Raw genomic sequence first — 26850 nt, 5'->3', positions numbered from 1 at the left:
AAGGGGTGAAAGGCATAGTCAGGGACTGTAGCTAAATTGGATTGATGGACTGTAGGGAAGGAGGTAAAAAGCTATGGGAAACAAGGCTGAAGGGGTAGGCACAGGCCAGAACATGAAAATCTGGTTCTGCTTTATTAATGAGATTAAGCATAACTCTGTGGGTGATGCAGATAGATGGAAGGAAAGTCATTAGTTGGGTTTATGTTTTATAAAGGTCACTTTTGCTGCTGGGTGAAGGACAGTGGGGAAGTCAGTGAGAGAGGATCAGGGCTTAAATTAGGGGTAAGAGGATTGAGAAAAATGAAGAGGCAGAGTCAACTTGACTTCATGATTAGCAAGATAGGGGTAGGAGATGAAAGAGAAGAGGGCTTAAAGATGTCTCCAAGTCTCTGACTCCAGTGATGACTGGGTAGCAGCAGCGCAAAAGGAAGAGAAGCAGTTGTGGTAGAGTGAGGATAAGATGATGAATGCAAGTTTGTGTATGTTGTGTTTGAGGTGCCTGTGGTTCAATACAGCCAGTTAAGAACATCACCTTTGGAGTTAGGCATGCTGGTCTAAATCCTGACTGCAGTTATTAACTGGGTGACATTGGGCACATTGCTTCACCTCTAGGTCAGATTCATTTGTAAATGGAGGTTGTAAAAGTACATAACTCACTGGGAGGTGAGATGCATTTAAAGTATTTAGCATTGTATATAATCACTTAATAAATGGCTGCTGTTTGTAGCAGATAGCGGTTGAATACACAGATCCTGATATTCAGGAGACGAATACTGCTTGAGAGGTAGAGATTTAAGATTTGTCAGGGTACAGATGGTAATTGAGAACAGAAGAGGGTCCTGGAAGAACTTTGGGGAACACCAGTGTTCGCAGTCTTTCATAGGAAGAGGGCCCAGCAAAGAATAAAGAATCAGCCAGGAGCCAGAAGATTGCAGTGTCAGAGAAGTCAGAATTTTTGGAAGAAAATTTTACTTGATCTTTCTGCTGCCTCTCACAATGGTAACTACACTGTGAGAAGCAGCAAAAAGATCAAGTAAAAACTGAGGAATGAAAAGTGCCCTTTGGATTTGGTGATTAGGAGGTCACGGGGATCTTTTTCAGAGCCATTTTAGTGAAGAGGTGGTGAGGGGATTGAAGAGTGGATAGAAGGAAGGAAATAGGGACAAGTGTTGACACAAGAAATTTGGCTATTGAGATCGAGAGCAGAGCAAGAGAGAGAATGGTAACCAGAGGGAAGTACAGGGTAAAGGAGTGTTTTGTTTTGTTTTTAAAGCTAGAGACTTAAGCATGTTTCTAAGGGTCTATAGTGAAGAAGAGTTTGAAAATAAAGAAAGGAAAAGGGAGGCTGGTGGAGTAAAGTCTCTGAATTGACAGGAGGGCATTGGCTTAAGAAACAGATTGAGGGATTCTTTTGGAGCAGGGAAGTGTCGTTTCTTTCTTTGAAACTAGAAAGTAGAAGTGAAGATGTAGATCAGCTCTGCGAAGGGCCTCTGATTTATCTCTGAAGTAAAAGGTGAAGCCGAGTACTGTAAGGAAGAGAGGCCAGAGTTGGGAAGAAGGAACAGTATTGAGGACTGCCCTGAAGGACTAGCTGAGTTGGGTGTCATATGTTTTAATGTGGTGCCAACCTACACAACTGTCAGTTTTTTCTGTTTGGGCACCACTGGCCAAGAACAGAGGCTGTGATCCTAGTTGGGGTTTTGAAGAAGCAGACGAGAGTGAAGAGGGCCAGGGATTTGAGAGCAATGCTTATGAAGTTGTCTGAATGTAGGGTCCAAGCTGGGTCGAGAAAGGAGGGTCAGGACAATGTGGATAGATTTGGAGAGAGCAGAGGTTCAAGGCCTGGCAGTCTCAGCGACGTCAAAGAGCAGCAGCAGGAGGAGGGTGGGAGGAACCTAAGGGTATAGTGCTGTATGTAATCAGTGGGTTGTGGCATTTTGAAATTGCAAAGATGAATTTGTTCCAGGTGAAGCCAAGAGCCAGCGTGTAGCCTACAGGCAGGTGAGCGGAATAGAGAAAGTTACTGGAGATAAGAGTTAAGGAACTGAGAGGGCAGGGACTTGAATGAGTCATCTGGAGCAGGTCTGTGAACACTGTCTGCAAAGGCCAGTTAACTTTTAAGCCTTGTGGACCAGCTCTGCTGTTGAAGCGTGAAAGCAGCCATAGACAATACAAAATGAATGTGTGTGGCTGTGTTCCAGTAAAACTCAATTCACAAAAATAGGTGATGGACTAGATTTGCCCCTCAGGGTATATGTAGTTTGCTAATTTCTCATCTACAGCTATTGTATTCAAAATGTAGTCCACAGACTAGCAGAAAGCTTGTTTGAAATCCAGAACCTCAGGCCCCACCGCAGACCTACTGCATTTTAACAAAATCCCCAGGTGTTTTTTATACACCCTGAAGTTTGAGAAGTGTTGATAAGCTGAAGCCTCTCAGGATGATGACAGGAAGTCAGTGAACCAGTTGCCAAAATCTTTAGTGAAGGAGGTGGTGGGCCTGGTGGGCCATTAGGTATCGAGGAGGAAGTGCAGAGGATGCTGTGGCCGGTTAGCATGGGCATCAGACAGAAGGGCTCAAAGAAGGAAAGACACAGACAGTGGTCTGTCCTAGGAAAACACTGGCTGGCTTCCCACTCTGTGGTCCAGGGAATGGGAGCAGCCACCTAGCCCAGTCTCTTTCTCTCCTGTTCTTCCTTCTCCTGTGCCTCTGTCAGAGCTAGGTCTTCAGTTGCTCACTTTTTCAGGTGGGAGGAGTTTACTCTTATGACTGCAGTTTTGGCCATGTGCCCAATGTGGAACTAATGAAGTTCATCGCAATGGCAACATTCGGGTCCTACCTGTCCACTTGTCCTGAGCCGGAGCCAGGCAACCTGGGTCTGACTGTCTACCACCGGGCGTTTCTCCTGTATTCCTTCCTGCGCAGTGGGGAAGCATTGAACCCTGAATATTACTGCGGTGAGAGGCACACTGAGGTGGGTGTGGGAAGGAGGGAATATAGAATGGGCCCAGAGATTATGGTGCCCTGGAGTACTGAAAGTGTAACTGGAGCTGGCTCCACTGGCACTGTTACCTCACAGTGATTTCAGCATAGCTCCTTCGCCCTACAGATCTGTCAGTTAGTTGGCAGATAGCCAGTTTCTCCTTCCCCATCCCCACTGATCTTCCAGGCTCTCAGCACCGACTGTTTAATGAGCACCTGGTCTCTGCAAGCAGCAACCCTGCCCTAGCCTTGCGCCGGAAGAAGCACACTGAGAAGGAGGTGCCAGCCGACTTGGTCAGCACCGTGTCTGTGCGACTTCGAGAGGGCTACAGTGTCCGAGAGGTCACACTGGCCAAAGGTAAGGGTCATTAACCTGCTGTAATCCCACAGATCTCTCAGGAATTTGTGTGTGGGAAGACCCACATGTATCACACATGAAAGAGTGTCACCATGAAAACCTTATCGCTTGAGACAGTGGGTTTTGAATTGTCATCAGGGCTTAATTCTCTTAGCATGGAGCTACCCAATTCCATCTCCTTTTGACCAAGGTGAACCAGCTGAGGGTGGTGTAGGGCCCTGAACTTGGCTTGGTTTTCAGATTGTTTCTACAAACTTGTGTTTGTGTCAGTTGGCCAGCTCTAGGCCTGAAACCTGTGGAAGCATGCTTGGAACCTTTGGCAGGGCTAGGTTCCATGAGATAGGTGGGGGTTTCAGATAGAACTCAATCCCAGGCGTAGAGTCCTATGCCTTCTCCTAACTGGCCCTCCCACTTCTCCCTAAGGAGGGTCTCAATTGGAGGTAAAGCTTGTGCTGCTGTGGAAACACAACATGCGCATTGAGTACGTGGCTATGGCACCCTGGCCTCTGGAGCCTGAGGGCCCTCGAGTAACACGGGTGGAAGTGACAATGGAAGGCGGCTACGACATTTTGCATGATGTGTCCTGTGCACTAAGGCAGCCCATCCGTTCATTGTATCGTACCCACGTTATCCGGCGTTTCTGGAACACGCTGCAGAGGTCAGTGAAGTCATCACTCAATGAGTGCTGCCCCATTTGTTGTGTGGAGGGACAGATTTGTGAAGGTGGGAGCTGGGGAGCATCACCCAGAGAACCAGGTTTATATCCAGGGTCCCAAATACCCCTAAGGCTACCCTTATCTGCACCCAGCAGAGTCAGATATGGCTCAGGCCTGGCCCTTATTCTACAGCATCAACCAGACAGACCAGATGCTTGCCCACCTTCAGTCCTTCTCCTCAGTGCCTGAGCATTTCACACTTCCTGACAGCACCAAGAGTGGAGTGCCACTCTTCTACATCCCTCCAGGCTCCACCACCCCGGTGAGTAGCTCTGAAGTGTAGTAGCCCCATTTCATGCCAACTTAGGTTGTACAGCGTCTGGAGCCCAGGACCACCACTTTCTATTGCTTTCTCTCTCACGTCTAAGGCACCTAAACCAGAAGCCCAAGCTTTAACCTTGAGAGCTTCTCTTCTCCCTCACCCTAAGGCCCCAGGGAAGAGGAGGATCTATAGAGACAGGCTGTCCTGAACAGAGCACAGGTGGCAGAGGCAAAGACTCACACAGTGTCTAGGTGGTGGTATCCCAGGCCCAGCAGACCATGAGCCCTTGCCCCATCTCCATGTGGCATACTTTGGGCTCCCCCAGTCACCTTTACCTGTGTGCATCCACCATCAGCCACCATGAACTGTGTACTTCCTGCAGACCACAGCTTCCTTGGTCCTGTGCTATCTTCACACTCAGTCCACGCTGTGAGCCTAACACTGATGGGCAGGTGACTTATGCTAGTATACAGTGGCCACATCATGAGGTCCTGCCACCATTCGGTGGCTTTTCTCCTAAGTCAGTGACATAAGCTGGGCTCATGGTTCCATCCTTCTCCTGGATTCAGCTTTAAAGGGCTACACAGTCTGTCCCTGGACTCAGTCATCCAAATCTAGCCTTCACAGTGGAAGCAGTTTTTGTCTCCACTGTGCTTTGTCTCAGGCTGGGCTGTAGCCTCAAGCCACTGCTGTCTGACTCTGAACGGAGTTCACCCATGGTTTTGTTCGCTCTTTGCAGTTTGTACCCTGGTCCTCTACAAATGCTCATATAGTGCTGTCCTTCCTGTCCCCAGGTGCTCTCCCTCCAGCCTAGTGGTTCTGACTCATCCCATGCCCAGTTTGCTGCCTACTGGAAGCCAGTGCTGTCCATGGATGCAAATTCCTGGCAGCGATGGCTGCACATGCATCGCCTGGTGCTAATCCTGGAGCACGACACGTGGGTGCCCTTAGGGCTGGGCCATAGTTGAGGTGGAGTATCAGGGTTGGGGAATAGGGAATGATGGGAAGGGGAGCAGCAGATGAGCTCTTACCAACTGTGGCCAAGGAAAAACTATAGCCTTTTCCTTGCCTCCCTGCTCATCAGTCCCCATAACCTCAGGCAAGGCCTAGAAGAGAGAGATAGTAGTCTATTCCTTTTCTCCAAGACTGGGGCCGGGAGGTCTAACCTCAGTCCACACCCCTCTTCCTAGACCAATCCCCAAGCACTTGCACACCCCGGGCAGCAATGGGCGCTACAGCACTATCCAGTGCAGGATCTCCCACTCCTCCCTGACCTCTCTGCTTCGGGACTGGAGCAGCTTCGTACTAGTCGAGGGTTATTCTTATGTCAAGCTGCTCTCCAGGTGGGCAAAGTGATGTCCCCTCACCCCTGCCCCCTCATCCCATGTCTCCCTCTAACCTCTAACCCCAGACCTCACTCCTACTTCCTGCCAACCTCGGACTGCTCACTGACTCCCATTTCTCCCCAGTGCCCCAGACCAGCCCCCCTCCTCCTTCTACATGGTCCGTATCATTTCCAAGGCCCCATGCATGGTTCTTCGCCTGGGTTTTCCCATTGGCACACCAGCACCGGCCCGACACAAGGTGAGCTGGGCCCTGACTGACTCTGACCAAGGAGCCCTGGGGTGTAGACTAGCTCCCTCTCCCCAAACCCCACAGGGCCAGGTCCAGTAGAGGGAGGAGTCCCCAGACCAAGGGAGACCTAGAGAAGAAGGCTGTGTCTCACCTTGTCTGTGGGCCCCTTCTCCCAGACCTGTAGGAGATGGGAGTAGGAGGATCTGACCACATTTTCCCCTCAGATTGTGTCAGGCTTGAGGGAAGAGATCCTGCAGCTGCGTTTCCCTCACCGGGTACAAAGCAAGGAGCCAACACCCAAGGTGAAACGAAAAGGGCTAGGGGGCGCTGGTGGGGGCAGCTCTCCCTCCAAGTCATCCCCCGTGCTGGGGCCACAGCAGGCCCTGTCTGACCGGCCCTGCCTTGTGGTCCTGCATAAGCCACTGGACAAACTGCTCATCAGGTTGGTACAGAGGTGTGGAAGGGTGTGGCTTAGTGGGGTATGAGTGGTACAGAGGTGTGGAATGGTCTGGCTTGACAGGGTATGAGTGCTACCACACAAAGGAAGGGTGTGGCTTAGCGGGGTGTGAGTGGTACAGAGGTGTGGAGGGTGTGGCTTGGCGGGGTATGAGTGGTGCAGAGGTGTGAAAGGGCGTGGCTTAGCGGGGTATGAGTGGTACAGAGGTGGAGGGCGTGGCTTAGCAGGGTATGAGTGGTACAGAGGTGTGGAAGGGCGTGGCTTAGTGAGGTATGGGTAGGTCAGAGGTGTGGAAGGATGTGGCTTAGCGGGTACAAGTGGTAGAGGTGTGGAGGGCGTGGCTTAGCCTGGTATGAGTCAGAGATGTGGAGGGCGTGTCTTAGTTGAGTATGAGTGGTATAGGTGTGGAAGGGCATGGCATAGCGGGGTATGAGTAGGTCAGAGATGTGGAAGGGTGTGGCTTAGCAGGGTATGAGTGGTATAGAGGTGTGGAAGGGCGTGGCTTAGTGGGGTATGAGTGGTACAGAGGTGTGAAGGGCGTGGCTTAGTGGGGTATGAGTAGGTCAGAGGTGTAGAAGGGCGTGGCTTAGCCTGGTATGAGTAGGTCAGAGGTGTGGAAGGGCGTGGCTTAGCAGAGTATGAGTGGTATAGAGGTGTGGAGGGTGCGGCTTAGCAGGGTATGAATGGTACAGAGGTGTGGAGGGCGTGGCTTAGCCTGGTATGAGTAGGTCCAGAGGTGTGGAGGGCGTGCCTTAGCAGGGTATGAGTGGTACAGAGGTGTGGAGGGCGTGCCTTAGCAGGGTATGAGTGGTACAGAGGTGTGGAAGGGTCTGGCTTAGCAGGATATGAGTGGTACAGAGGTGTGGAAGGGCGTGGCTTAGGAGGGTATGAGTGGTACAGAGGTGTAGAAAGGCGTAGCTTAGCGAGGTATAAGTAGGTCAGAGGTGTGGAAGGGCGTGGCTTAGCAGGGTATGAGTTGGTCAGAGGTGTGGAAGGCTGTAGCTTAGCGGGGTATGAGTAGTAAGGGGTGTGGAAGGGCGTGGCTTAGCGGGATATGAGTAGGTCAGAGGTGTGGAGGGTGTGGCTTAGCGTGGTATGAGTGGTACAGAGGTGTAGAAGGGTGTGGCTTAGCAGGGTATGAGTGGTACAGGTGTAGAAGGGTGTGGCTTAGCAGGGTATGAGTGGTACAGGTGTGGAAGGTCGTGGCTTAGCAGGGTATGAGTGGTACAGGTGTGGAAGGGCATGGCTTAGCCGGGTATGAGTGGTACAGGTGTGGAAGGGCATGGCTTAGCCGGGTATGAGTGGTACAGGTGTGGAAGGGCATGGCTTAGCCGGGTATGAGTGGTACAGGTGTGGAAGGGCATGGCTTAGCGGGATATGAGTAGTACGGAGGTGTGGAAGGGTGTGGCTTAGTGGGGCATGAGTAGTACAGAGGTATGGACGGGTGTGGCTTAGCCAGGGATGAGTAGAGATCGCTGGGGAGTTGTCCCATTTCCTAGGTATGAGAAGCTACCCTTGGACTACCGGGCACCCTTCTTGCTGACACTGGAGCCACCAGGTCCACTGCCCTTGGTGTCAGGCCGCTCAGCCTCTTCTAGCCTGGCATCACTGTCCCGCTACCTCTACCATCAGCGCTGGCTTTGGAGTGTCCCATCAGGACTGGCCCCTGCGCTGCCTCTCAGTGCCATTGCCCAGCTCCTCTCCATCCTCACTGAGTATGTCATCCAATCTGCCAGGCCACTCGGGGCAAGGAGAGAGCAAGTGTAGACTGGGACACTAGCAGAAAGCCTGTAGCACACACTTCCCCTCTAATTCCCAGTCTCAAGTATAGAGCACCATTTGCTACTGCCCTCCCTGTCTCCTCCCATCACCCGATTTATTTTGGCCTCTCTCATCCTCCTTGGACTTGTTATACCCTGAGGGACCGCCAGTTTGAGCAGGGCCACCAGCAGACTTGGCTCCTTGAGGACTGCTGGGAGGTGGGTGTGTGTGGGGAAAGCTTGTAGTCTCAGTGTCTCTTCTCTTACCTGGCCTTGCCTCGGCCTTTATGGGGCTTCAGAGTCCGACTTTCTGAAGGATTCCACTTTGCCTGCAGTGGAGAAGGAATCATCAACATGGTTCTGGAGCTTCCAATTCAGGTATGTGCCATCCCTCATGACACCTCCCTGCCAAGGTCTGTCATAATCCCAGGGACACTGGCCTCTGAGCTGGGTTGGGACTGCTGGAAACTCTGCCTCACAGGGACAGTGTGGCCAGAGGGTGCGAGGTTTGAGGCTGCAGTCAGGACAATGTGGTGAGGGAACTGAAATTCTGAGGGCCAGAGCTAAGCCAGGCCAGATCTCTGCCTTGGCTGGGATTTGCCCCAGATCTCCCATTTTGCCCACAGAATGAACCACCAGGGCAGGCTGCAGCTGAAGAGAAGCACACCTGTGTTGTCCAGTATATCCTCTTCCCCCCACACTCTACCTCCACCAAAGACAGGTGAGACAGGCCCTCTGTGAGGGCCGCCTCTGCAGAGTCACCCTTCTCCCCACCATCCCCTAGAGGTCTGGCTCCCATATCCTGAGATGATCTTGATCCCAAAGTCAGGGAGTGGGTGCGGTGTTTAGATGCTTCATCAGGCAGATGCTGGTCTGGGAAGGTCTTGTGTGACTCGTGGCTGCCCTCTGTGCCTGCCACCTTCCCTCCATGAGGTCCATTCCCTGCCATGAGGCTCTGCATTGGACTCAGAGCCCTTCTTCCTTTAGCTTCTCGACAGATGATGACAATGATGTGGAAGTGGAGGCCCTGGAGGGAGACTCAGAGCTCAATCTGGTCACCGAGGTGTGGGTGGAGCCACAGTATGGGCGAGTGGGACCTGGCCCTGGAAGCTGGAAGCACCTCCAGGACCTGACATATTCTGAGATCCCACAAGCTGTGAGTGTCCTCAGAACAGTACCCCGACCTCTCTCACTGGATTGGGGTGCCATCTCCTTTGGAGTACTGCAGTCTGTGGGCTTCCTGGTGCCTCTGAATGGCTGGGACTGTTGAAGCTTCCTGAAGAGCTGGAACCCAGGGTATCCTGGGCTAAGAGATGTTGACTCCTGACCTCTGATGTTCTTCCTGTAGCTCCATCCACGGGATGCTGCCTGCATAGGTTCCATGCTGAGCTTTGAATACCTGATACAGCTGTGCCAAAGCAAGGAATGGGGTCCTGTGCCCCCAGAGCCGAGGGTCTCTGACGGTGAATGAGGCAGGCGGCCCACTGGTGGAGCAGGGGAGTGGGTAGAGTAATCAGTGTTTCACTGTGTCCTGTCTTTCCTCCCTTGTAGGATTGGATCAGGGAGGAGACACCTGTGTCCATGAGATCCCTTTCCATTTTGACCTAATGGGATTGCTGCCACAGTGCCAGCAGCTCCAGATGTTCTTCCTCTTGCTTGCCAGAGGTGGGTGAACCTGGTACCCTTTCAGCCCACACCTAAAGGGCCAGCAAGCCTGGAAGTATTAGAAAATAACAAACAGATGGGTCAGCAAGTGAGCAGATGAGTGGCGGGGACAGGAGGAGCCCATGAGGCTGAAGGAGGGGCCTTGCTGGTCAGGGCTGAGCCGGGGGCACCGGGCAGCAGGAGGCTCTTGGTGCTGAGCAGAGTGTGTGTCGGGCAGAGCCAGAGGGTGTCCCTTTCGCCGAGGGGTCCTGTCCCGCCAACGACATGGTGCTGTGCCTGCTGCACAGCTGCCTGGGGCAGGAGCTGAGTGACCGGGAGATCCCACTGACACCCGTTGACCAGGCTGCCTTCTTGAGTGAGGTGCTGCGGCGGACCTGCCACGTTCCAGGTGAGTTCCCCACATCCTCCTGACACCAGACCCTGGCCCAGCCCTTTTCCCCCACCCTCACAGGGTGATTTCTGTCTTTGAGTTTTGGCCTTCCCCTTCCTCCCCCTTTCTTCAACCCAGAGTCCCACCTGTCTGCTGGCTCTGCCCTCTTTCACCCATCTCTACCCTGATTGTAGGTGCCGAGGGGCCACTACCAGGGGTTCATGGGATCCTGAAGGAGCAAGCATTCATCAGCACCCAGGCCACAGGAGACTCCACCGTTACTTCCCTGGTCAGCACCGATTCTTCTCCCTGAACCCTTGTCACACTGACCTCCTTCTAGCACCACATCTTCAGGCCCCAACCTTCTACCGCCATTGAGACTAAGTGGCATCTGCCAGTGACAGAATGCCATCATTTTCCATTGTCCTGGATCTTTCAAGCTGTACCTGAGTCAGCTCTAGGTTGGAGGAGGGGAACAGGGGTTGGACATTCCCTTATAGATTACTCTAATTTCTGTTTTTCTCTTACAGAGAGTAGGTCTTCCTGAAACTCTCAAGCCTCTCATCTCTGCCCAGCCCCCTCAGTGGCGCTGCTATGCAAGGCTTGTGAACCCCCAGCATGTGTTTCTGACTTTTCTCCCAGCTACCTTCTCAGGTGCCAGCCACTGACCTCCTCACGAACCCCCTCAGATACAAACCCCTGAGCTCCCGCACCAGCCCACCAGGCAGCTCTGATTTATTGTCTCATCCTCTTCAGATGTCCAGCGTCTGGCTGCCTGTGGCCTGGAGGGACCCCCTCAAGAGGAGACAAAGCCTAAGTTTGGGGATTGGAGTGGGGCTCCCAGTCTGAAAGATCTAGAAGGAACTGGCGTCAAAGCTACAAAGTCCCAAGTCCCTGTCCTCAGTGTAACCCTGGCTGATGGTAAGGCTGCCGACTCAAGGTGGGCAGGAGTGGGAGTGGGAAACAGACAGGGCTGGAAGACCACATGACACGTTTTCTTCACAGACAATGTCCAGAATCAAAGAGAGCTAAGCCCACCCTTCCGTCGAGACTTACAGGCTTATGCTGGGCGTCAGGCTTCCCAGACTGAGAGTACAGATGGGCCCCGGACCCGGTGTCCTGTCTACATCTACAGCTGTTCACTGGAAGCGCTGAGGGAACAAATGGTTGGCATGCAGCCCCCTCAGGCGCCCCGAGACCTCATCTTCCGGTGAGTGCCTTCAGTGTTGACCCATGTCCTCACCGGGCCGTGGCTCCCAGCCAAGAAGTAAGTACACACTAATGGGCATGGGCAGGTAAGTTGCCACATCCTGCTGGCTCCTTGCTTGATTTCCCCCAGCAAACCCTTGTTAGGCCATGAATACACTTGATATGTGTCTGTAGATGATCCATTGGAGTGTGGATGGCTAATGAGTCTGAGGTATCACTTAAGGGAGTTAGTCAAGCTCCATTTTCCCTCCCCTCCCTAGGACTCAGTTCCTTGACCACCCCTCCCCATCCTCAGCCTGGATGGAGCCCCGGTACAAGGAGGCAGCTAACCATTGTGCCCTGCTGCAGGAGCATGCACAGCGGTGCTATGTCCGTGGTGAGCAGGAGGGTGGTGGGAGGGAGGAGTGGGGCCCTGGGGGAGATACAGGGATTACAGGGTGGGGATTGGAGAGGCCATTCCAGAGCTTGAGCCTCATGGCCCCTTCCACTTCCATCAGGGCTATTCCGCAGCTTGCAGCAAGCACAGAGTGTGACCTCCCAGGATTTGCTGACAGCAGTAGATGCCTGTGAGGAGCTACTACAAGAAGTAGACATCACTCCATTTCTGCTTGCACTGTGTGGCCACACTTGGGGTTTGCCTCATGCACCCCCAAGCCCTGGGCCTCTCAGCCCTGGGCCCTTCAGCAGCAGCATGGAGGAGGGTGCTGAGCCTCGGGAACGAGCTATCCTAGCTTCTGAATCCAGGTTAGGATTGTACTTGAATGATGGATAAGGAGGTACACAGACCAAGTCCCTATAAACAAGGACTTTCCAGTCCAGGGGAATGACTGTCCAAGGTAGTATCTAAGCACCTGAGAAGCAGTGGTGCTCTGTCGCCGGCTCCCTGAGTGCCATGCAGCCTTCCTCCCACATTTGGCACAGGCAGCAGTCTCCCTCCCAGGCTCTCCCCATCTCCCCTGCTTTGGTGTTGAGTGATGAGCTAAGTCAGGGATAGGGAGTCCCCTGGTGCTAACCGTGAAAAGTAGAGACTTGTTCTGAGGACATCCACACAATAGTAGGAATCTCCCCAACCAATCTGTGAATTTCCTGGGGGCCAAAACTGTATTTTGCTCACTGCTAAGTCCCCAGCTCACCTTAGGGGCTCAGTAGGTCGCTGTTGAAGGGAGGAAGGGGAGGAGAGAAGGAGAAAGGCAAGCAGGCAGACAGCTATGGGTCTAGCATCTGCAGTGTGTTAGCATTGGGGAAACAAAAGAACCAGAAGGACGGATATGCTGATGACTCCTAGATTGGAACTCCAGTCCAGTTCTCTCTTTGGAGCTCTAGATACCCACTTTTCATGCACCCCAAATGAATGCATTTTCTTCCCACTAACCCTTGATTCTCCACCTTTCTTCTTCATTCATGGTGAAAGATATCACCCTCAACCTAGTGATCCAAGTCAGAAAACTGGGAGTTATCGCTACTCTGTTTCATAGAAATCCCCATCCATTAAGAAATGTGAAAGTTAAGGCCAGGTGCAGTGACTCACTCCTGTAATCCCAACACTTTGGGAGGCTGAGGCGGGAGGATCAGTTGAGCCCAGGAGTTCAAGACCAGCCTAAGCAACCAAGGGAGACTTTGTTTCTACAAAATAATTCAAAAATTAGCTGGGCGTGGTGGCACGTGCCTGTGGTCCCAGTTACTCAGAAGGCAAGCAGTGATGGCACCACTGCACTCCTACCTCAGCAACGGAGTAAAAGCCTGTCTCAAAAAAAAAAAAAAGGAAAGAAAAAAGAAAAAGCAATATGGAGATTAGAGCCAAAATGTGTATGTTGGTTCTCCTCGCCTCTTTCACCACCCATGCCATTATGCTAAGCACTCTTCCTATGGACAAAAAGGCTTTCTGTGCTGCTCCCTAGTTGGGAGGCAGGCTGCTTCAGAACTTGGTGGTTCTTAACACTTCAACATCCTTACCCCAACCATTCAGCATAGAGACCGAGGACCTAAGCGAGCCTGAGTGTCAGAGCACCCGTGTCCCTGGCAATCCAGACCCTGGGCCAGAGATCTCTCTGACAGATGTCTGCCAGCTCAGAGGAGAGGCCCATGGTGCCCTTCATAGCATCATCCAGGTGGGAAGCTTGGGCGAGGGTAGAAGAGGTGTAGAGTCCTGCCTGTGCAGAGGGACAGGATTCTCTCCTGGGTTGGTGGTATGCATGTGTCCTGCTCTAGCGTAGGGAGTAGTGTCCTGTTGAGGGGTGGCTGACATTCTAACCTCCTTCTAAACCCCATAACAGGAGAAGTTCCTAGAGATAAGTCGTCTCCACTTCCGCACAGTGCCTTCCAATCCCCACTACTTCTTCTATTGCCCTCCATCCAGCAGGCGAGAAGTGAGTGGCTCTCTTCCTTACCTCTCTTGTGCTCTCAACCCACAGTCCCAGAGGCCCACCCAGACCCTCTTGAGTCTTGGTTCCCTGAGACCTGGATGTTGCTCTTGTCTTGCCTTAGATCAAGCTGTCTCTTTCTTTTGCCTAGGATGAGGGGCCTCGGGACACAGTAGACAGAAAAATCAGCGACCTGGAGTTTTCAGAGGCTGAGCTTATGGGAGAAGAAGGTGTGTGGGCAAGTGAGTCAAGGTGGGGAAGGCTGCTTCACATGGAGATTCAGGGGCCTCCACTGCCAGCCTCTCCCATTGACCACGTGACATGCACTACTAGGAGACACATCTGCCTGCTGTGTGGTCACTGAGAGTGACCCAGAGCTAGAGGTAGAATACCGGGAGAGCCGTGAATCAGACCTGGGACCTGCTGGGCTAGACTCTGCTTCGCTGTCAGATGTAGACACTGTGAATCCTGATGAAGACTCCTTCAGTATCTTGGGGGACGACTCACCCACTGGGCCTGAGAGCCTCCTGCATGACCTGCCCCCACTCTTCCTGCACCTCACGTGCTCCGTGCGGCTGCGTGGGCAGCACAGCTCAGTACCTGTGTGCAGCCTGCCTACCTGCCTGGGTGAGTTTGAGGCAGCCCAAGGGAAAGCCAAAGGTTCTGGAACAGCCTGCCTGTATGGGCGTGGAGGGGAGCCTAGGGGTTATGTTTTTTAACACTTAGAGCTTGGAATCTGTGCTTATCTTAGAGCAGCCCTCAGCAACTGCTAACTTCCCTCCTCTCCCAGGCCAGGTGCTTTCCAGTCTGGAGGGCCCCCCAATTGGAGGCCGAGTTCCCTTGAGGGACCTCAGTGTGACTCTGGATGTCTTCGTGCTGACCTTGCCCCTGGAAGTGGAGCTCCCCACAGCCTCAGACCCTCAGCACCACCGGTGTGGCAGCAAATTTGGTGGGGGGTTTTGGAAGGGGGGTAGGGGGACCACTGAGGGAATCTAGAGCACTTGGGGACTAAGGAGACCTTGAGGAGTCCAAGAAAGGAGTGAGGAGGAGGCCCTGGTAGGATAGTAGCTCCTGACCTTTGACTTTTGTTCCAACCCTGTTCAGGTCAACATCTGAAAGCAGTGCTTCATTCCCACGATCCCCAGGGCAGCCATCATCTTTAAGGTCAGATGATGGCCTTGGGCCCCCACTGCCACCCCCAGAAGAAGAGAGGTACTTCCTTCTCTCCCTCTCAGAGTTCATTACTCCTTTTCAATTTCATTTGCTGGAAACCAATATCTTAACCTTTCTTCCAATTAGGCACCCAGGTCTATCCAATTTGGCCACGCCCCACAGACTGGCTATTGAGACCACCATGAATGAGGTGAGCCCCTCACCCCCAACACTGTCACTGATTCCCTTTCCATCAGGTGAGTGAGATAAGGTACCCTCTTTGTTCTGGGATAGAAGTGAGACTTCTCTCAGTCTGTGAGGCAAAGTATCTTCTAGTGTGGGTTGAGGGGATGCCCAAGGAAGCAAGGGAGGTGCCCTTGTCACTTGCTGTCTAACCGTAGATCCGCTGGTTGTTGGAAGATGAGATGGTGGGGGCACTCCGAAGAGGGGGCATCCCCCAGAGCCCTGCCCTGCACCGCGCAGCTGCCCATATCCATAGCTCTCCTGGACGCTCCACCTGCCTTCGCCAAACTCTGCCACTGAGTTTTGTATTTGGGCCAGAGCGTTCCCTCACACAATTCAAGGAGGTAAGTTGCCCTCAGAACACTGCAGGGTCATCTTGGGGCCCGTCCTTCCCTGGGTCCCAGGCACAGGACTGGAAGGCCCTCTGTTAGTTCGAGCTCGTAGAATTACCCCTCCTGTCTCCCTACTGACCACATCGTCTGCCCTCACCCCTGTGCTTGGCAGCCCAACTCAGTGGAAAGAAACCCAGCTCCCAACCTGGTCACTGCTCCTGTTGAACCTTAGGCAAGTCACTGAACCTTTTCTTACCTCAGCAGTGGGGATGCCAGCATCTGCTTTACCAGGTAGTTAGGAGCATCTCATGAGGAAGTGTAGCTCACCACGTGTAGGGAGGGGCCCTGCCTAAACTGTGATCTTGGCTCCTACTCTCTAGGAGTTCCGGCGCCTCCATCTCCCTGGCCATGTTCTTCTTGAAGACCCTGACAGTGGCTTCTTCTTTGTGGCAGCTGGCCAACAGCCAGGTGGGTCCCATGGGGAGCCTTCTTCAGCAGCCTGGGCTTGGCACAGTCACGAGGACAGGGCTGAAGGCATCGAAGGGGAGGTGAGTCTCACCTGGGAATGGAGGGGGGTGGTGGGTGTGTGGGGCCTATACCTCAGTCCTGACTTCCTATTTCTCAGACCCTGACAGCCAGCCCCCAAGCACCTGGGTCCCCAGAGGATTCTGAGGGTGTCCCCCTCATCAGCCTGCCCAGCGTGCCACAGGGAGGTAAGAGAGGACTTGGGCCGCAAAGTCTGGGGGCCAGGACCAGATCCCTGACCATGCTTCCATTTTTGGAGGGAGGCCCTAGACAGGATTGAGAGAGGCTCCAGGCATATTCTTTCTCTATCCAGGGAGTCAGCCTGAGCCCAGTCGGGGGCTAAGTCTCATGTCCAGTCAGGGCAGTGTGGACTCAGACCACTTAGGTAAGCTGGGGGGAGGGGGTGAAGGACTCTAAGCTGATGGGAGGTGGGCTTAGGGCTGCACTGGGAAAGGTTTGGGCAGGAGGTATCAGAAGGGACTAATCTGAAGTGCATCAAGCTGGATGCACCTGGAGGATCAGGTGAGTCGGGCCCAGCTTCGGATGGGATTGACCTTCAGTGCATCTGACACAGGTTATGATGGTGGCAGCAGTGGCTCAGACAGTGAGGGTCCCAATGACACCCTTGGTGAGAAGGCCCCCTTCACATTGCGGACTCCACCTGGGCCAGCACCTCCACAGCCTTCACTCTCAGGCCTCCCTGGGCCCTCCCTGCCTGACTTCTGGCTCATTGTCCGGGTCCTGCAGGACCGTGTGGAAGTGTATGCACATGCACGGTAAGTAGAAGCCAGGGCCTGCACCCTCACGCTCCCGTTAACCTCTTCTCTCTGCTCCCACAGTACCTCTCTCCAGTGTTAGAAGTAAGACTTGGGACTGAGAGCTTGGGTAGAGATCCAACTTGTATTCTTAGGTTGGTGGCTCCTGATCACTTTCCACATCTTACAGCTAAGCACATCACATTCAACTGTCTTATAGGAGTCAAAAAGCTGATGGAGATTCTGGCTTCTAGCTGAGCATTAACAATATCTAAGGTTCACAGCAGCTTCAGAAGTTCGTGTATAAAAATAAGGCATAATAAGGCTGGGCATGGTAGCTCATGCCTGTAATCCCAGGCATTTGGGAGGCCGAGGCAGGTGGATCACTTGAGGTCAGGAGTTCAAGACCAGCCTGGCCAACATGGTGAAACCCCGTCTCCATTAAAAATACAAAAATTAGTTGGGCGTGGTGGCAGGCACCTGTAGTCCCAGCTAATTGGGAGGCTGAGGCAGAAGAATCTTGAACCTGGGAGGTGGAGGTTGCAGTGAATGAGATTGTGCCACTCCACTCCAGCCAGGGCAACAGAGCAAGACACTGTCTCCAAAAAAAATAAATAAATAAGGCATAATAGCTAATATTTATCAAGTGCATACTGTGTGTTAGGCACTGTTCTGGTGCTTACATGAATCCACTCATTTGTCTACATAACAACCCTACGGCGTATTAATATCCTTATCATTTGGGTGAAGAAACTGAAGCACAGGTCAGTTAAATACTTGCCCAAGGCCATAGTAAGTGACAAAGCCAGGATTCCTGTATAGGCATCAGTTCACTACTGCTGTCATCTCAGGGGTGGGTGGGATGTGCAGGGTAAGGTGGGGTTGAGAAGAAAGGAAAACCGCCATTCTGACGAACACTTGAGAAGAAAGAAGAGGTACACAGCATAAAGGAGCCTCAGTGTGGTGCCCGTATGGGAGCTGGTGAAGCAAGTGTGGAGCCTCGGCATCCAGAACTGCTCTTGAGAATTCCATCTCTTCCATTTCCCACCAAGTTTACCTCTGTCCAAGCCTGCTCCCTTTTCATGGTTTCCCTTGGCCCCACCTCCGTGACTTTCCCTCCCCTTTGTGATACATATAACTGCAGTTATGTCACATATACATATCATGCCATTACATATAACTCCTCACTGCAGTTCTGGTCAGATTATCCTTCCTTCCCAGGAGCCTGATTCGGGAGGATGGGGGGCCAGGCACTGAGTGTCGCCACCTGCAGCAGCTCCTGGTGAGGCGAGTTGGGGAAATCTGCAGGGAGGTCAACCAGGTAAGGGGCAGGACTCTCCAGGCCCTGAGACAGAACAGATGAGAACCAAATTTCTAAGAACTTGATTTTCAGAGGCTATTGGTTCATTTCAGAATCAATAATTATGGAAAGTCTTTGACTCCCTCAGTTAGTAGGATGCTGTTTCTCCCCCAGCTCCCTACAACCTTGGGAGTGCTCCACAACCCACCCCCAGTAACAGTGGGTTACTCTCTCAAACCATCCCAGTAACCATGAGATACTCCCTCTCATTGCACTGTGCTAGCATTAGTGATATACTAGTGACCCAGACAGAGGGACGCTATAACTCTGTGGAGCTTGTGTAGAATGGGGGACAGTTGAACAACTGAATTACACAACTTATTTCAATTACAATTGTGAAGAATCCTAAAAGGAACAGTAGAAGCTGCTATGAAAGCATGTAACAGGAATCTGACCATCTGAAGTATCAGGGGAAGCTTCTTAGAGGAAGTGAGTTTTAAGCTGAGACCCGAAGGATGGTGAACAGATTCTGGCGCCAAAGGGACAAGTGTTCCTGACTAAGAATCCCTCTCAGAGGCCTGAGCTCTGACCTCTCAGTGATAACTGATACTCTTGTTGACCTCCAATCCCCAGTGATAGTGGTCATTCTCTCTGGCATTTGATCACCCCTGACCACCACCGCCCACTTAGGAGATATTTCCGTTCCCTGACCTTGTGCTCCTTCTCCCAGCGACTGCTTCTTCAAGACCTTCATGACAGCCACGTGTGTAACTCTCTTCTGGTGGCCGAGAGTGAAGAAGATCTGTGGCGCAGCGAGACTCCCTTCCACTCCCGCCAGCGGGCACCACTGCCCAGTGATGGTGAGATCCCACCCACAAGCCTCCCTCACAAGGCGGTGCTGCTGCCCTTTCTTTTACTGAATACTCTGGTGAAAGCTGAGGGCCGAGTCCTCATTACTTGGTCATCAGTGCCAGGTACTAGAGAGAGAGCAAGAAGGATGGGACAGGAAAGGATCACTGGACTTGGCTGCTGAACGTCATTGGCTGATGAACATCAGTGATTTTCATGGAAGTACTTTCAGTAGAGAGATGGGAATAGAAAGCAGATGAAATTAAAAGTGAAAGAGGGTGATAGGTGGGGCTGAGAATAACTACTCTTACAAGTAGCTTGGCAGTGAAGACAGAGAAAATAGATACGGCAGTAACTAAAGGAAGATGGGGGCAAGGAAGGAGCTTTAAAATAAAGTAGAGACATGAGCATGTTTATATTCTATAGGGAAAGAGCCAGTGGAGAGGGAGAGGTTGAAGAATACAGAAGAGGAGAGATCATTGAAGGGGCATCAGGCCATGATCCATCTTCCTAAGAGCCTGCCTCTGCCTGGCCCTGTCTTGTTACCCAGAATGACCATCTTTCCCTGGCAGGGAAATAGACAGGAATGAAGAGTTTGGGGGAGTGAGGACAAACAGGCCAGTTCCCATGTAAGAGAAATCCAGAGGGGAGGAGCCTGAAGGCCAGTAGAATTGGCCTTCTAATCGGCTGTTCCTCCAGACAGGCAGCCACAGGACTGCTTTGGGATTTCCAGTCATGGTAAGGGAACAAGATAATCCACTCAAGATAGTAACTGAAGTCTCAACACTTCTCCCTTCTCTTACTCCTGATGACCTCTCACCCAAACGGATAGAGGAAAAGCTGAACCATAACATTCCTTTGCAGTTCTTCTCTGGTTTAAAAGTAAAATCAGACTACTCATTATTTTTAACATTCTCAGCAAGTCTGTAGACAAATGTTTCTGACATCTGCAGGAGAGTGCATCTCTCAGCATGTTCTGGGATCTCCTCCTTATCAAAGCAGAGTCCCCATAATTAGTGAACTCCCATGGTTTCAAAGGCATCTATCTTCTGCAAATTGAAGATGAGCTAGGACAGGCGAACACTTTTACTTCAGAATGACTTCCGGCAGCCTGAGATGTAAAGCCAGTCAGAACCCAGACATAGCCCTTCCTCATTTTAGTCTCTCCAGACTTTTTCCCTGAAACCCTTAGCAACCAGCATTCCATTCCAGAGCCTCTGCCTCTACACAGAAACTGCAGCCTCCTGGGTAGCCTGTGTGCTGTTCACACTTGACAGCAGCTTCTCTGAGAGCAAAACTGCCACTTTGATCCACCGCAAGGCTCCCTGGAAACCTGAAAAGGGTCAAAGGAGGCATTGTACTGTGGCCATGGGCTCCTGTGTACTGCCACACTACCCTTTGGGTTTGTTGGCGCTTCTGTCCTCCAAAGCCCAGGACACAGTTTATCCCTCCTCTGCAGCTGGTGTGCATAAGCAGCCATACCCTTTTGGTTTTAATGAGGTTACTGTTGGAACTCCCCGGAGGACATAGTGCTACAGTGCTACTGACATATATTATGACAGGGTCAGAATCTCTTGCATGATCTTGAGGATTTCCTCATGCTTTGCCTGCCTTGTTACCTCTCCTTAGCTCCTTCTCTAAGTCTCCTTGAGATACCTGTAGAAACCTTTGTGCTATGACCTGTGTTCCTAAGGGCACGCGTCTGCCTGGCCCTGTCGTGTTACCCAAAATGATCATCGTTTCTCTGCAGTAATCAGGGACAGGTCTGGAGGAGTGAGGGCAAGTATGCCAGTTCCCAGGTGAGAAGTCTGTGGAGGGCAGAGGGTGGTGTGTCCCATTTCTAATCCCTGCTCCCCTTCCTCCAGATTATGCTGCTGATGAGAGCTGTGCGCCCCGAGGGTACCTGGCAGCCACAATGCAGTTTGTCCCTGGCCATTTCTCCTGTGACGTTGTGTGGGGAACTGTGATCCGAGTCCATTCACGCCTCAAAATGGGACCCAGCATGGGGGTCTCTCGGGGTATGTGATTGGCATGACAGGGCAGGTGAACATTGGAAGGATCTGGAAAAGGCAGTTTCCTGAGCCCACGTTACTTCCCCAGCCATCCAGGCCCTGCGCTCTGTGCTCAATGCCTTCTCTGTGGTGAACCGGAAAAACATGTTTGTTTATCAGGAACGAGCAACAAAGGCTGTGTACTATCTTCGGTACGTGGCCCTTGGAAGGTGGGTAGGGCATGAGTTAAGGATGGCATGGGAGGCATGTCCAAAGACATGCTGCTCTTTCCCAGGCTCCTGGAGACATCCTGCAGTGACCGACCATGGAAAGGGGATGCGCTGCCCCCTTCCCTCGCTCTGTCCCGAAGCCAAGAGCCCATCTACTCTGAGGAAGCCTCGGCATGTATCACTCCCACTGCCTGATGCCCCCGTGTGCCCCTTGCACTTTGCTCTCTGGAGCCAGGGCCCTGACCACAGTTTTCCCTGTAGGGTCCTCGTTCTCCCTTAGACATGGCCTCCAGCCGCAGTTCAGATGCTGCTCGTCCTGTGGGCCAAGTGGACAGACATATCCAGCTGCTGGTCCATGGTGTTGGGCAGGCAGGTAAGGTCTGAAGAGGGGGTAGGGGAGTGGCCACATGAGGCTCCAGAATCCTCTGGGACTTCTCTTAGAACCTTGCAAGCATTACACTGAAGTTATGTAACAGTTGCAGCCCAAGACCTGGCACATATTAAGTGAGCCATAAATACTAGCTGGAGGCTCCAGACCCTCTGGGACTTCTCTTAGAACCTCGTATTACTCTGCCCTGGGCCCCTCCTCTAGTTCCTGCTGTGCTCAGGGCCTTCCGCAAGCAGGAGCTGCATGGGGAGGGACTGGCTTCTGCCATGTTCAGGGATAGGACTGCAGTTGACTGAGGCGCAGCTTGGGGAAGGGGAGCTGGGGTGACTGGAGAACTGGTGGTGCCAGCGGCCTGATACCAGACTGGGTTCGGGGTGAAGAGGATGGTTATTTGGGATATATTTTGCCCAAGGTGTCTAGTAGGCAACTGGATTTTCCAACTAATATTTATAGCTCAGTTAACGTGCTGGTCTTGGGCTGAGACTGTTACATAACTTCTAGTGTAATTCTTGCAACAAACTTATGAGGATGATGCTATTATAATTCTTATTTTATGGATGAAAGCCCTGAGGTTTTGAGAGTAAAACTCAAAAAGTATCCACAGTCACATAGCAAGTAGCTTGGCAGAAATGGAACCTAGTGCTGGCTACCTCCAGAGCCAGCACTCCTAACGCTGCTTCTAGTATACAGGGAATTGTTTGAGTTTGGCATCTTAGGGTTGCTATGGGGGTAGCTGGTTCCTCTACCAGTGTCCCCACCTTCCCACCATGGCTGTGTCAAGGTCCTGAGATCACGGATGAGCTCGTACGAGTTCTGTGTCGGCGCCTGGATGAGGCCACACTGGACGTCATCACAGTCATGCTTGTTCGGAACTGCAAGCTAACACCAGCTGATGTGGAGGTCAGCTCCCCTCCAGGCACCAGCATCCTTCCCAGACTCAGCCACAGGTGCTGGGACAGTCTAGGCTGGAACTTCCGCATTCAGCTCTGCCCTCTTCTTCCCACTCTGCAGTTCATCCAGCCCCCTGGAAGTCTCCCCTCAGAGGTGCTGCATCTGGCCCTACCCACGTCCTGCAGGCCCTGGCTTCCAGCCTTGGCGTGGTACCTGCGGCAGAACTTGCTCATCTTCCTGCACTCTCCCAAGTACACAGATAGCAACAGCCGGAACCACTTCCAAGTGAGATTGCACTCATTTCTCTCCACACTCATGTGCACCCCTGCTGCCTGCCCCACGCACACCCTTACTGACTCTTTCCTCCAGATACCACTATATGTACCTTTGTCCATGGACCTGGGTATACCCGTGCCCCCTGGGGACCATTATTACCCACTTGTGTCTTCTCGTGCTCCCATGTCTACCTGCACCACGTTCCCCACTGTGGGCACCCATCCCTGAGGGTTTTGTCCATTTGCTTGGTCTTAGTGCTCTGTGGCTGTTCTTTCCCCAGCATCCACTCCCACCACAGGGTGGCCTCCCTGACTTGGACATCTACTTGTATAACAAGCCTGGTGGACAGGGCACTGGGGGCAAAGGTATGGTGCAGGGCACGGGCCTGTGGCATCACCAGGTGAGGAAAAGCCTTTTGCCATCCTGTTGCTGAGAGGGCCTTTCCCAGGCTTGCAGCTGAGTGGAGGGTCTTGGGAGGGGTGGTCTGCAAGTCCCACAGCTGAATCTTCCTATGGATTTCTACCCAGGGGTTGCCTGCATCACTCTAGCCTTTGTGGATGAAGGAGGGGCCCCCTTGTCAGTGGCGCTGTGGCCCCCCTCCTCTCCGGGACCCCCAGACCCACTGCGAGAGGAGGAATTTGAGCAGCTGACCCAGGTCATCCGCTGCCCGGTTGTTGTGGATGGTTCTTCAGGTGGGACAGCTTGGTCAGAGGATGAGGTGTTCAGTTATTGCTGTGGGAGGTAAGGGTGGTGAGTAGAGGGGGATCTAGGGTCCCCTGTTCTCCTTCCAGCTCAGAATGGGGCCCCACGGCTTCGACTGGATGTGTGGGAAAAGGGGAACATTAGTATTGTGCAGCTGGAGGAGAAGTTCCGAGGAGCAGCTCGTCAGGCCCTGGCCGATGCCATCATCGAACTTCAGCTGCTGCCAGCTTCACTATGTACAGAGGACACACCCCCAGGTACGCAAGTCAAGAGGTCCTTGGGGTCCAGAGAATGTCACAGATCCAGGCAGGACAGTGTGGCAGGTGAGGGTACAAAGATGGGGTTTAGGGGAAGCATGACAGAAAACTACTACATCAGAATCACTTACTTACAGTTGTCCATGAGCTTGTCTGTACATCATCCAGGTGCTATACTGGCAGCAGTGAATGGCTGCAGCTGCTCACCCACTTAGACAGGGCTGTTGCATGAGAAGCTCACTTCATACTAACACATGCGGTTGCACACTATCAGTTGTGTATACTGTCATTCACTGACAGGTAGAGTAGGAGGCAGGTCACTGTCATACCAGTCTTGAGATTCAGTTTTCTGGAATGGGGATTGATGATCAGTGATGGGTGTCTGTAATATCTGGTGTCCACAGGAAGTCTCAGGAACGGATCGTTGGAAACTAAGAGCTCTGCAGGCCGAGCTAGCACCTTTCCCCCTGCCCCTGTCCCTGGGGAGCCTGTGACTCCACCCAGCAAAGCTGGCCGGCGTAGCTTCTGGGATATGCTGGTAATGGGAGGAAGTGGTGAAGTGGGCATCTACCTTTCTGCCTGCCTCCTAGCTCCTCTTACACTCCCTCCTGCCTCCCAGTCCCCTATAGGCCTTGCCACAGTCTCCTTTCATATGAAACTGCTCTGTCCTGCCAGACACCATAGCATGTACCTTTAGTCCCAGCTCCTCAGGAGGATGAAGTAGGAGGATTTTGCTTCAGGCCAAGGTTCAAGGCTGTAGTACGTTGTGATCATGCCTGTTAATGGCCACTGCACTCCAGCCTGGGCAACATAGAAACACTCTCTTAAAAAAAACAAAACAAAAACTGCTCTGTCTTTTGGACTGGATTTTGCAGAATGTGGCAGTTCTCACTGATGTAGAGGGAGCCTTAACTTACTATGTGCCTTCACTTCCATTTTTCTTGTTGGATCCTCACAACAGCTTGCAAGATAAGTAGAGCTTTTACTGTGAGGAAGGTGAGGCTCAGGAAAGTTAAGTAACCTGCCCAGGGCTCCTTAGCCTGCCCCTGGGGAAGCCACGGTCTGAACCCAGACCTCTGAACCCTCCTAGCTCACTGCTGTTCCATAGTGCCTCCATCCCACACCTTTCCTCTTCCCAGTAGCCCTTCCTCATTCACTGCATTGCCCCCAGAGTAAAACAGAATGTGGGGATTTGGGTTCCCCCAAAACAACTGATGACATTGTCCTGGATCGGCCAGAAGACACTCGGGGCCGGAGGCGTCACAAAACCGAGAGTGTTCGGACTCCCGGTGGAGCTGAGCGGGCACCGGGCTCAGATTCTGGAGCCCAGAGACAAAGGTGTGTGTGTGGTGGTATTGTGCCCTGAGAGAGTATGGGCGTGAAGTCACAGATGGGCCGTGGTCTGTATAAACATACAAGTGTCATGTATGGACATGAGGCTCTTACTCCCACTGTCTTTCAGACGCCGGACCACACAGCTAGAAGAGGGTGAGGTCGGGACCCTTCATCCTGTGTTTGCCCGTGCTGCTCGGCGCTGGATGGAGTTTATGGTTCAGATTGGTGAGACCCCAGCCTCCCCTCCCATCCCTCAACCCCAGCCTGGTCTCCATCCTGCAGCTTCATAGTGACTCCTCTGCCTCCCAGGTTGTGCCTCAGTGTCCAGAAGCTCCACCCACATGGTGTCCCGGTTCCTCCTTCCATCCATCCTGTCTGAGTTCACCGCACTAGTCACCTCAATGGCTGGAGACACCAGTGTCCGCATCTTTGAGCAGCGTTTGTGAGTGTAGATCCTATAGAATTGAAGGGAACTCCCCTAGACTTGCTAAAAGCTGGGCCTATAGGAAGCCAAAACAGAGGAAACTGAGCTAGGAGAGGTGGAAACAAGGTCCAGGGAGGTGAAGACTAGGCCAGGGAGTGGTGTCATGGATGGCCTTTCTGTCTGCCCTCCCTTTCAATAGGGGTTCAGAGCCAGAGATCTTCAGCCCTTGTTCCCCTGGGCAACTGGGCCCCTCTCCCCGCCCTGCAGCTGAGCGGCGTCTGCTGCTTCTGGGAAGGAACTTCTTGCAGTGGAGGAGACCAACACAGCAGGGTGAGGGCATGGCCTGTGGGGGTAGGCTAAGAATAACTGGTGGGGTCTCCAACCTTGCAGAGGGGAGGGTGGGATCAAGGGGGATCTGTTCCCAGGCCCCTGTTGTGCCCCTCCCCCATCCTGTAGCTGCCAAAGCCATGCAGCGCTTCGAGCCAGGAGGTGATGGGAGCTCAGGGCGAAATGCTCCCCGGCAGAGGCTCTTGCTACTGGAGGTCGTGGACAAGAAGGTACATATGGGCCAGGGACTGGGTGGGAAGAGGGGTTCCATAATCTCACTGACCCTGACCCCCGACCTCCAGCTACAGCTGCTGACCTACAACTGGGCTCCAGACCTGGGGGCAGCATTGGGCCGAGCACTGGTTCGCCTGGTGCAGTGGCAGAATGCACGAGCCCATCTCATCTTCTGCCTACTCAGCCAGAAGCTTGGACTCTTCCATCATTATGGCCAGTTGGACTTCCCCGTGCGAGACGAAAAGGTGCCTGCTGCTGTGGCTCTTCCTATAGTTTTGGCCACTGAGTGGTCAGTTAAAGGAAAAACCAGCTCAGAAGCTGGAAAGATGGGACAGACTGAGGGCAGAGGTAGTGGGGAGGGAGTCTGAGAGAGGAAGCCATGGGATGAGAGAGAGGGTCCGAGGGCAAAGGCTGTGAACCCATTGCAATGCTCCGTCTCTCAGGAGCCAAACCCATTCCTGCTGCCAACCATGGAAGTGGAGACCCTCATCCGGAGTGCAAGTCCCCCGCTGAGCCGTGAGCAGGGCCGGCTGAGTGGGTCCTCTCGTGGTGGGGGTCCCCTTCCCCTGGACACATTCCCCTTTGACGAGGCCCTAAGGGATATCACGGCTGCGCGCCCCAGCTCCATACTTGGTCCTGTGCCCAGACCTCCTGATCCTGTCACCTACCATGGACAACAGTTCCTAGAGATCAAGATGGCAGAGCGCAGAGGTGAGGGTACTGGGACAGGCAGCAGGGACAGGAAATCTGTGGAGTCTGGGAGGAAGCGGGTGACAATGCCTGGGGCTACTACTGATGCCTTCAACCCTCAGAGCTGGAGCGCCAGATGAAGATGGAAAACCTGTTTGTAACCTGGCAGCAGCGTTCTACTCCAGCCACCATGCCCATCAGTGTGAGTGACCCCAGCTTGCATCTTCCTCGAGG

At 52.9% G+C, this 26850-nt stretch overlaps 1 protein-coding gene across 4 annotated transcripts in view; it reads left to right on the top strand.

The window, feature by feature from the left end:
* Positions 1-26850, top strand: part of SZT2 (SZT2 subunit of KICSTOR complex) — a 61672-nt gene that overhangs the window by 26983 nt on the left and 7839 nt on the right. For 3 of the 4 annotated variants that reach the window (XR_012089685.1, XM_037998110.2, XM_007979096.3), the window contains exons 8-60: positions 2748-2958; positions 3171-3341; positions 3765-3999; positions 4190-4319; positions 5114-5256; positions 5510-5662; positions 5789-5903; positions 6119-6336; positions 7851-8066; positions 8411-8489; positions 8738-8832; positions 9099-9267; positions 9460-9574; positions 9663-9776; positions 9994-10164; positions 10341-10435; positions 10677-10800; positions 10903-11067; positions 11152-11356; positions 11616-11731; positions 11853-12099; positions 13322-13463; positions 13629-13721; positions 13867-13957; positions 14049-14342; positions 14506-14647; positions 14820-14927; positions 15015-15078; positions 15269-15454; positions 15823-15990; positions 16068-16155; positions 16281-16352; positions 16542-16743; positions 17944-18043; positions 18753-18882; positions 20737-20889; positions 20972-21074; positions 21158-21263; positions 21354-21465; positions 22262-22380; positions 22492-22656; positions 22928-23012; positions 23175-23339; positions 23439-23606; positions 24011-24144; positions 24778-24944; positions 25069-25166; positions 25251-25383; positions 25565-25695; positions 25822-25922; positions 25995-26171; positions 26370-26637; positions 26739-26818. Coding sequence is in view for 3 of the 4 variants with exons in the window: in XM_037998110.2 (XP_037854038.1) it covers positions 2748-2958; positions 3171-3341; positions 3765-3999; positions 4190-4319; positions 5114-5256; positions 5510-5662; positions 5789-5903; positions 6119-6336; positions 7851-8066; positions 8411-8489; positions 8738-8832; positions 9099-9267; positions 9460-9574; positions 9663-9776; positions 9994-10164; positions 10341-10435; positions 10677-10800; positions 10903-11067; positions 11152-11356; positions 11616-11731; positions 11853-12099; positions 13322-13463; positions 13629-13721; positions 13867-13957; positions 14049-14342; positions 14506-14647; positions 14820-14927; positions 15015-15078; positions 15269-15454; positions 15823-15990; positions 16068-16155; positions 16281-16352; positions 16542-16743; positions 17944-18043; positions 18753-18882; positions 20737-20889; positions 20972-21074; positions 21158-21263; positions 21354-21465; positions 22262-22380; positions 22492-22656; positions 22928-23012; positions 23175-23339; positions 23439-23606; positions 24011-24144; positions 24778-24944; positions 25069-25166; positions 25251-25383; positions 25565-25695; positions 25822-25922; positions 25995-26171; positions 26370-26637; positions 26739-26818 (7632 nt within the window). In the remaining variant the exon portion in view is untranslated. The remainder of the gene's footprint in view (positions 1-2747; positions 2959-3170; positions 3342-3764; positions 4000-4189; positions 4320-5113; positions 5257-5509; positions 5663-5788; positions 5904-6118; positions 6337-7850; positions 8067-8410; positions 8490-8737; positions 8833-9098; positions 9268-9459; positions 9575-9662; positions 9777-9993; positions 10165-10340; positions 10436-10676; positions 10801-10902; positions 11068-11151; positions 11357-11615; positions 11732-11852; positions 12100-13321; positions 13464-13628; positions 13722-13866; positions 13958-14048; positions 14343-14505; positions 14648-14819; positions 14928-15014; positions 15079-15268; positions 15455-15822; positions 15991-16067; positions 16156-16280; positions 16353-16541; positions 16744-17943; positions 18044-18752; positions 18883-20736; positions 20890-20971; positions 21075-21157; positions 21264-21353; positions 21466-22261; positions 22381-22491; positions 22657-22927; positions 23013-23174; positions 23340-23438; positions 23607-24010; positions 24145-24777; positions 24945-25068; positions 25167-25250; positions 25384-25564; positions 25696-25821; positions 25923-25994; positions 26172-26369; positions 26638-26738; positions 26819-26850) is intronic. The other variant, XM_037998113.2, reaches the window with a different exon arrangement.

The sequence above is a fragment of the Chlorocebus sabaeus genome, chromosome 20 (genome assembly GCF_047675955.1).
Source record: "Chlorocebus sabaeus isolate Y175 chromosome 20, mChlSab1.0.hap1, whole genome shotgun sequence".
Taxonomy (NCBI): domain Eukaryota; kingdom Metazoa; phylum Chordata; class Mammalia; order Primates; family Cercopithecidae; genus Chlorocebus; species Chlorocebus sabaeus.
Note: the sequence above shows the minus strand (reverse complement) of the source record. Positions and strands in the feature narration are given on the sequence as shown.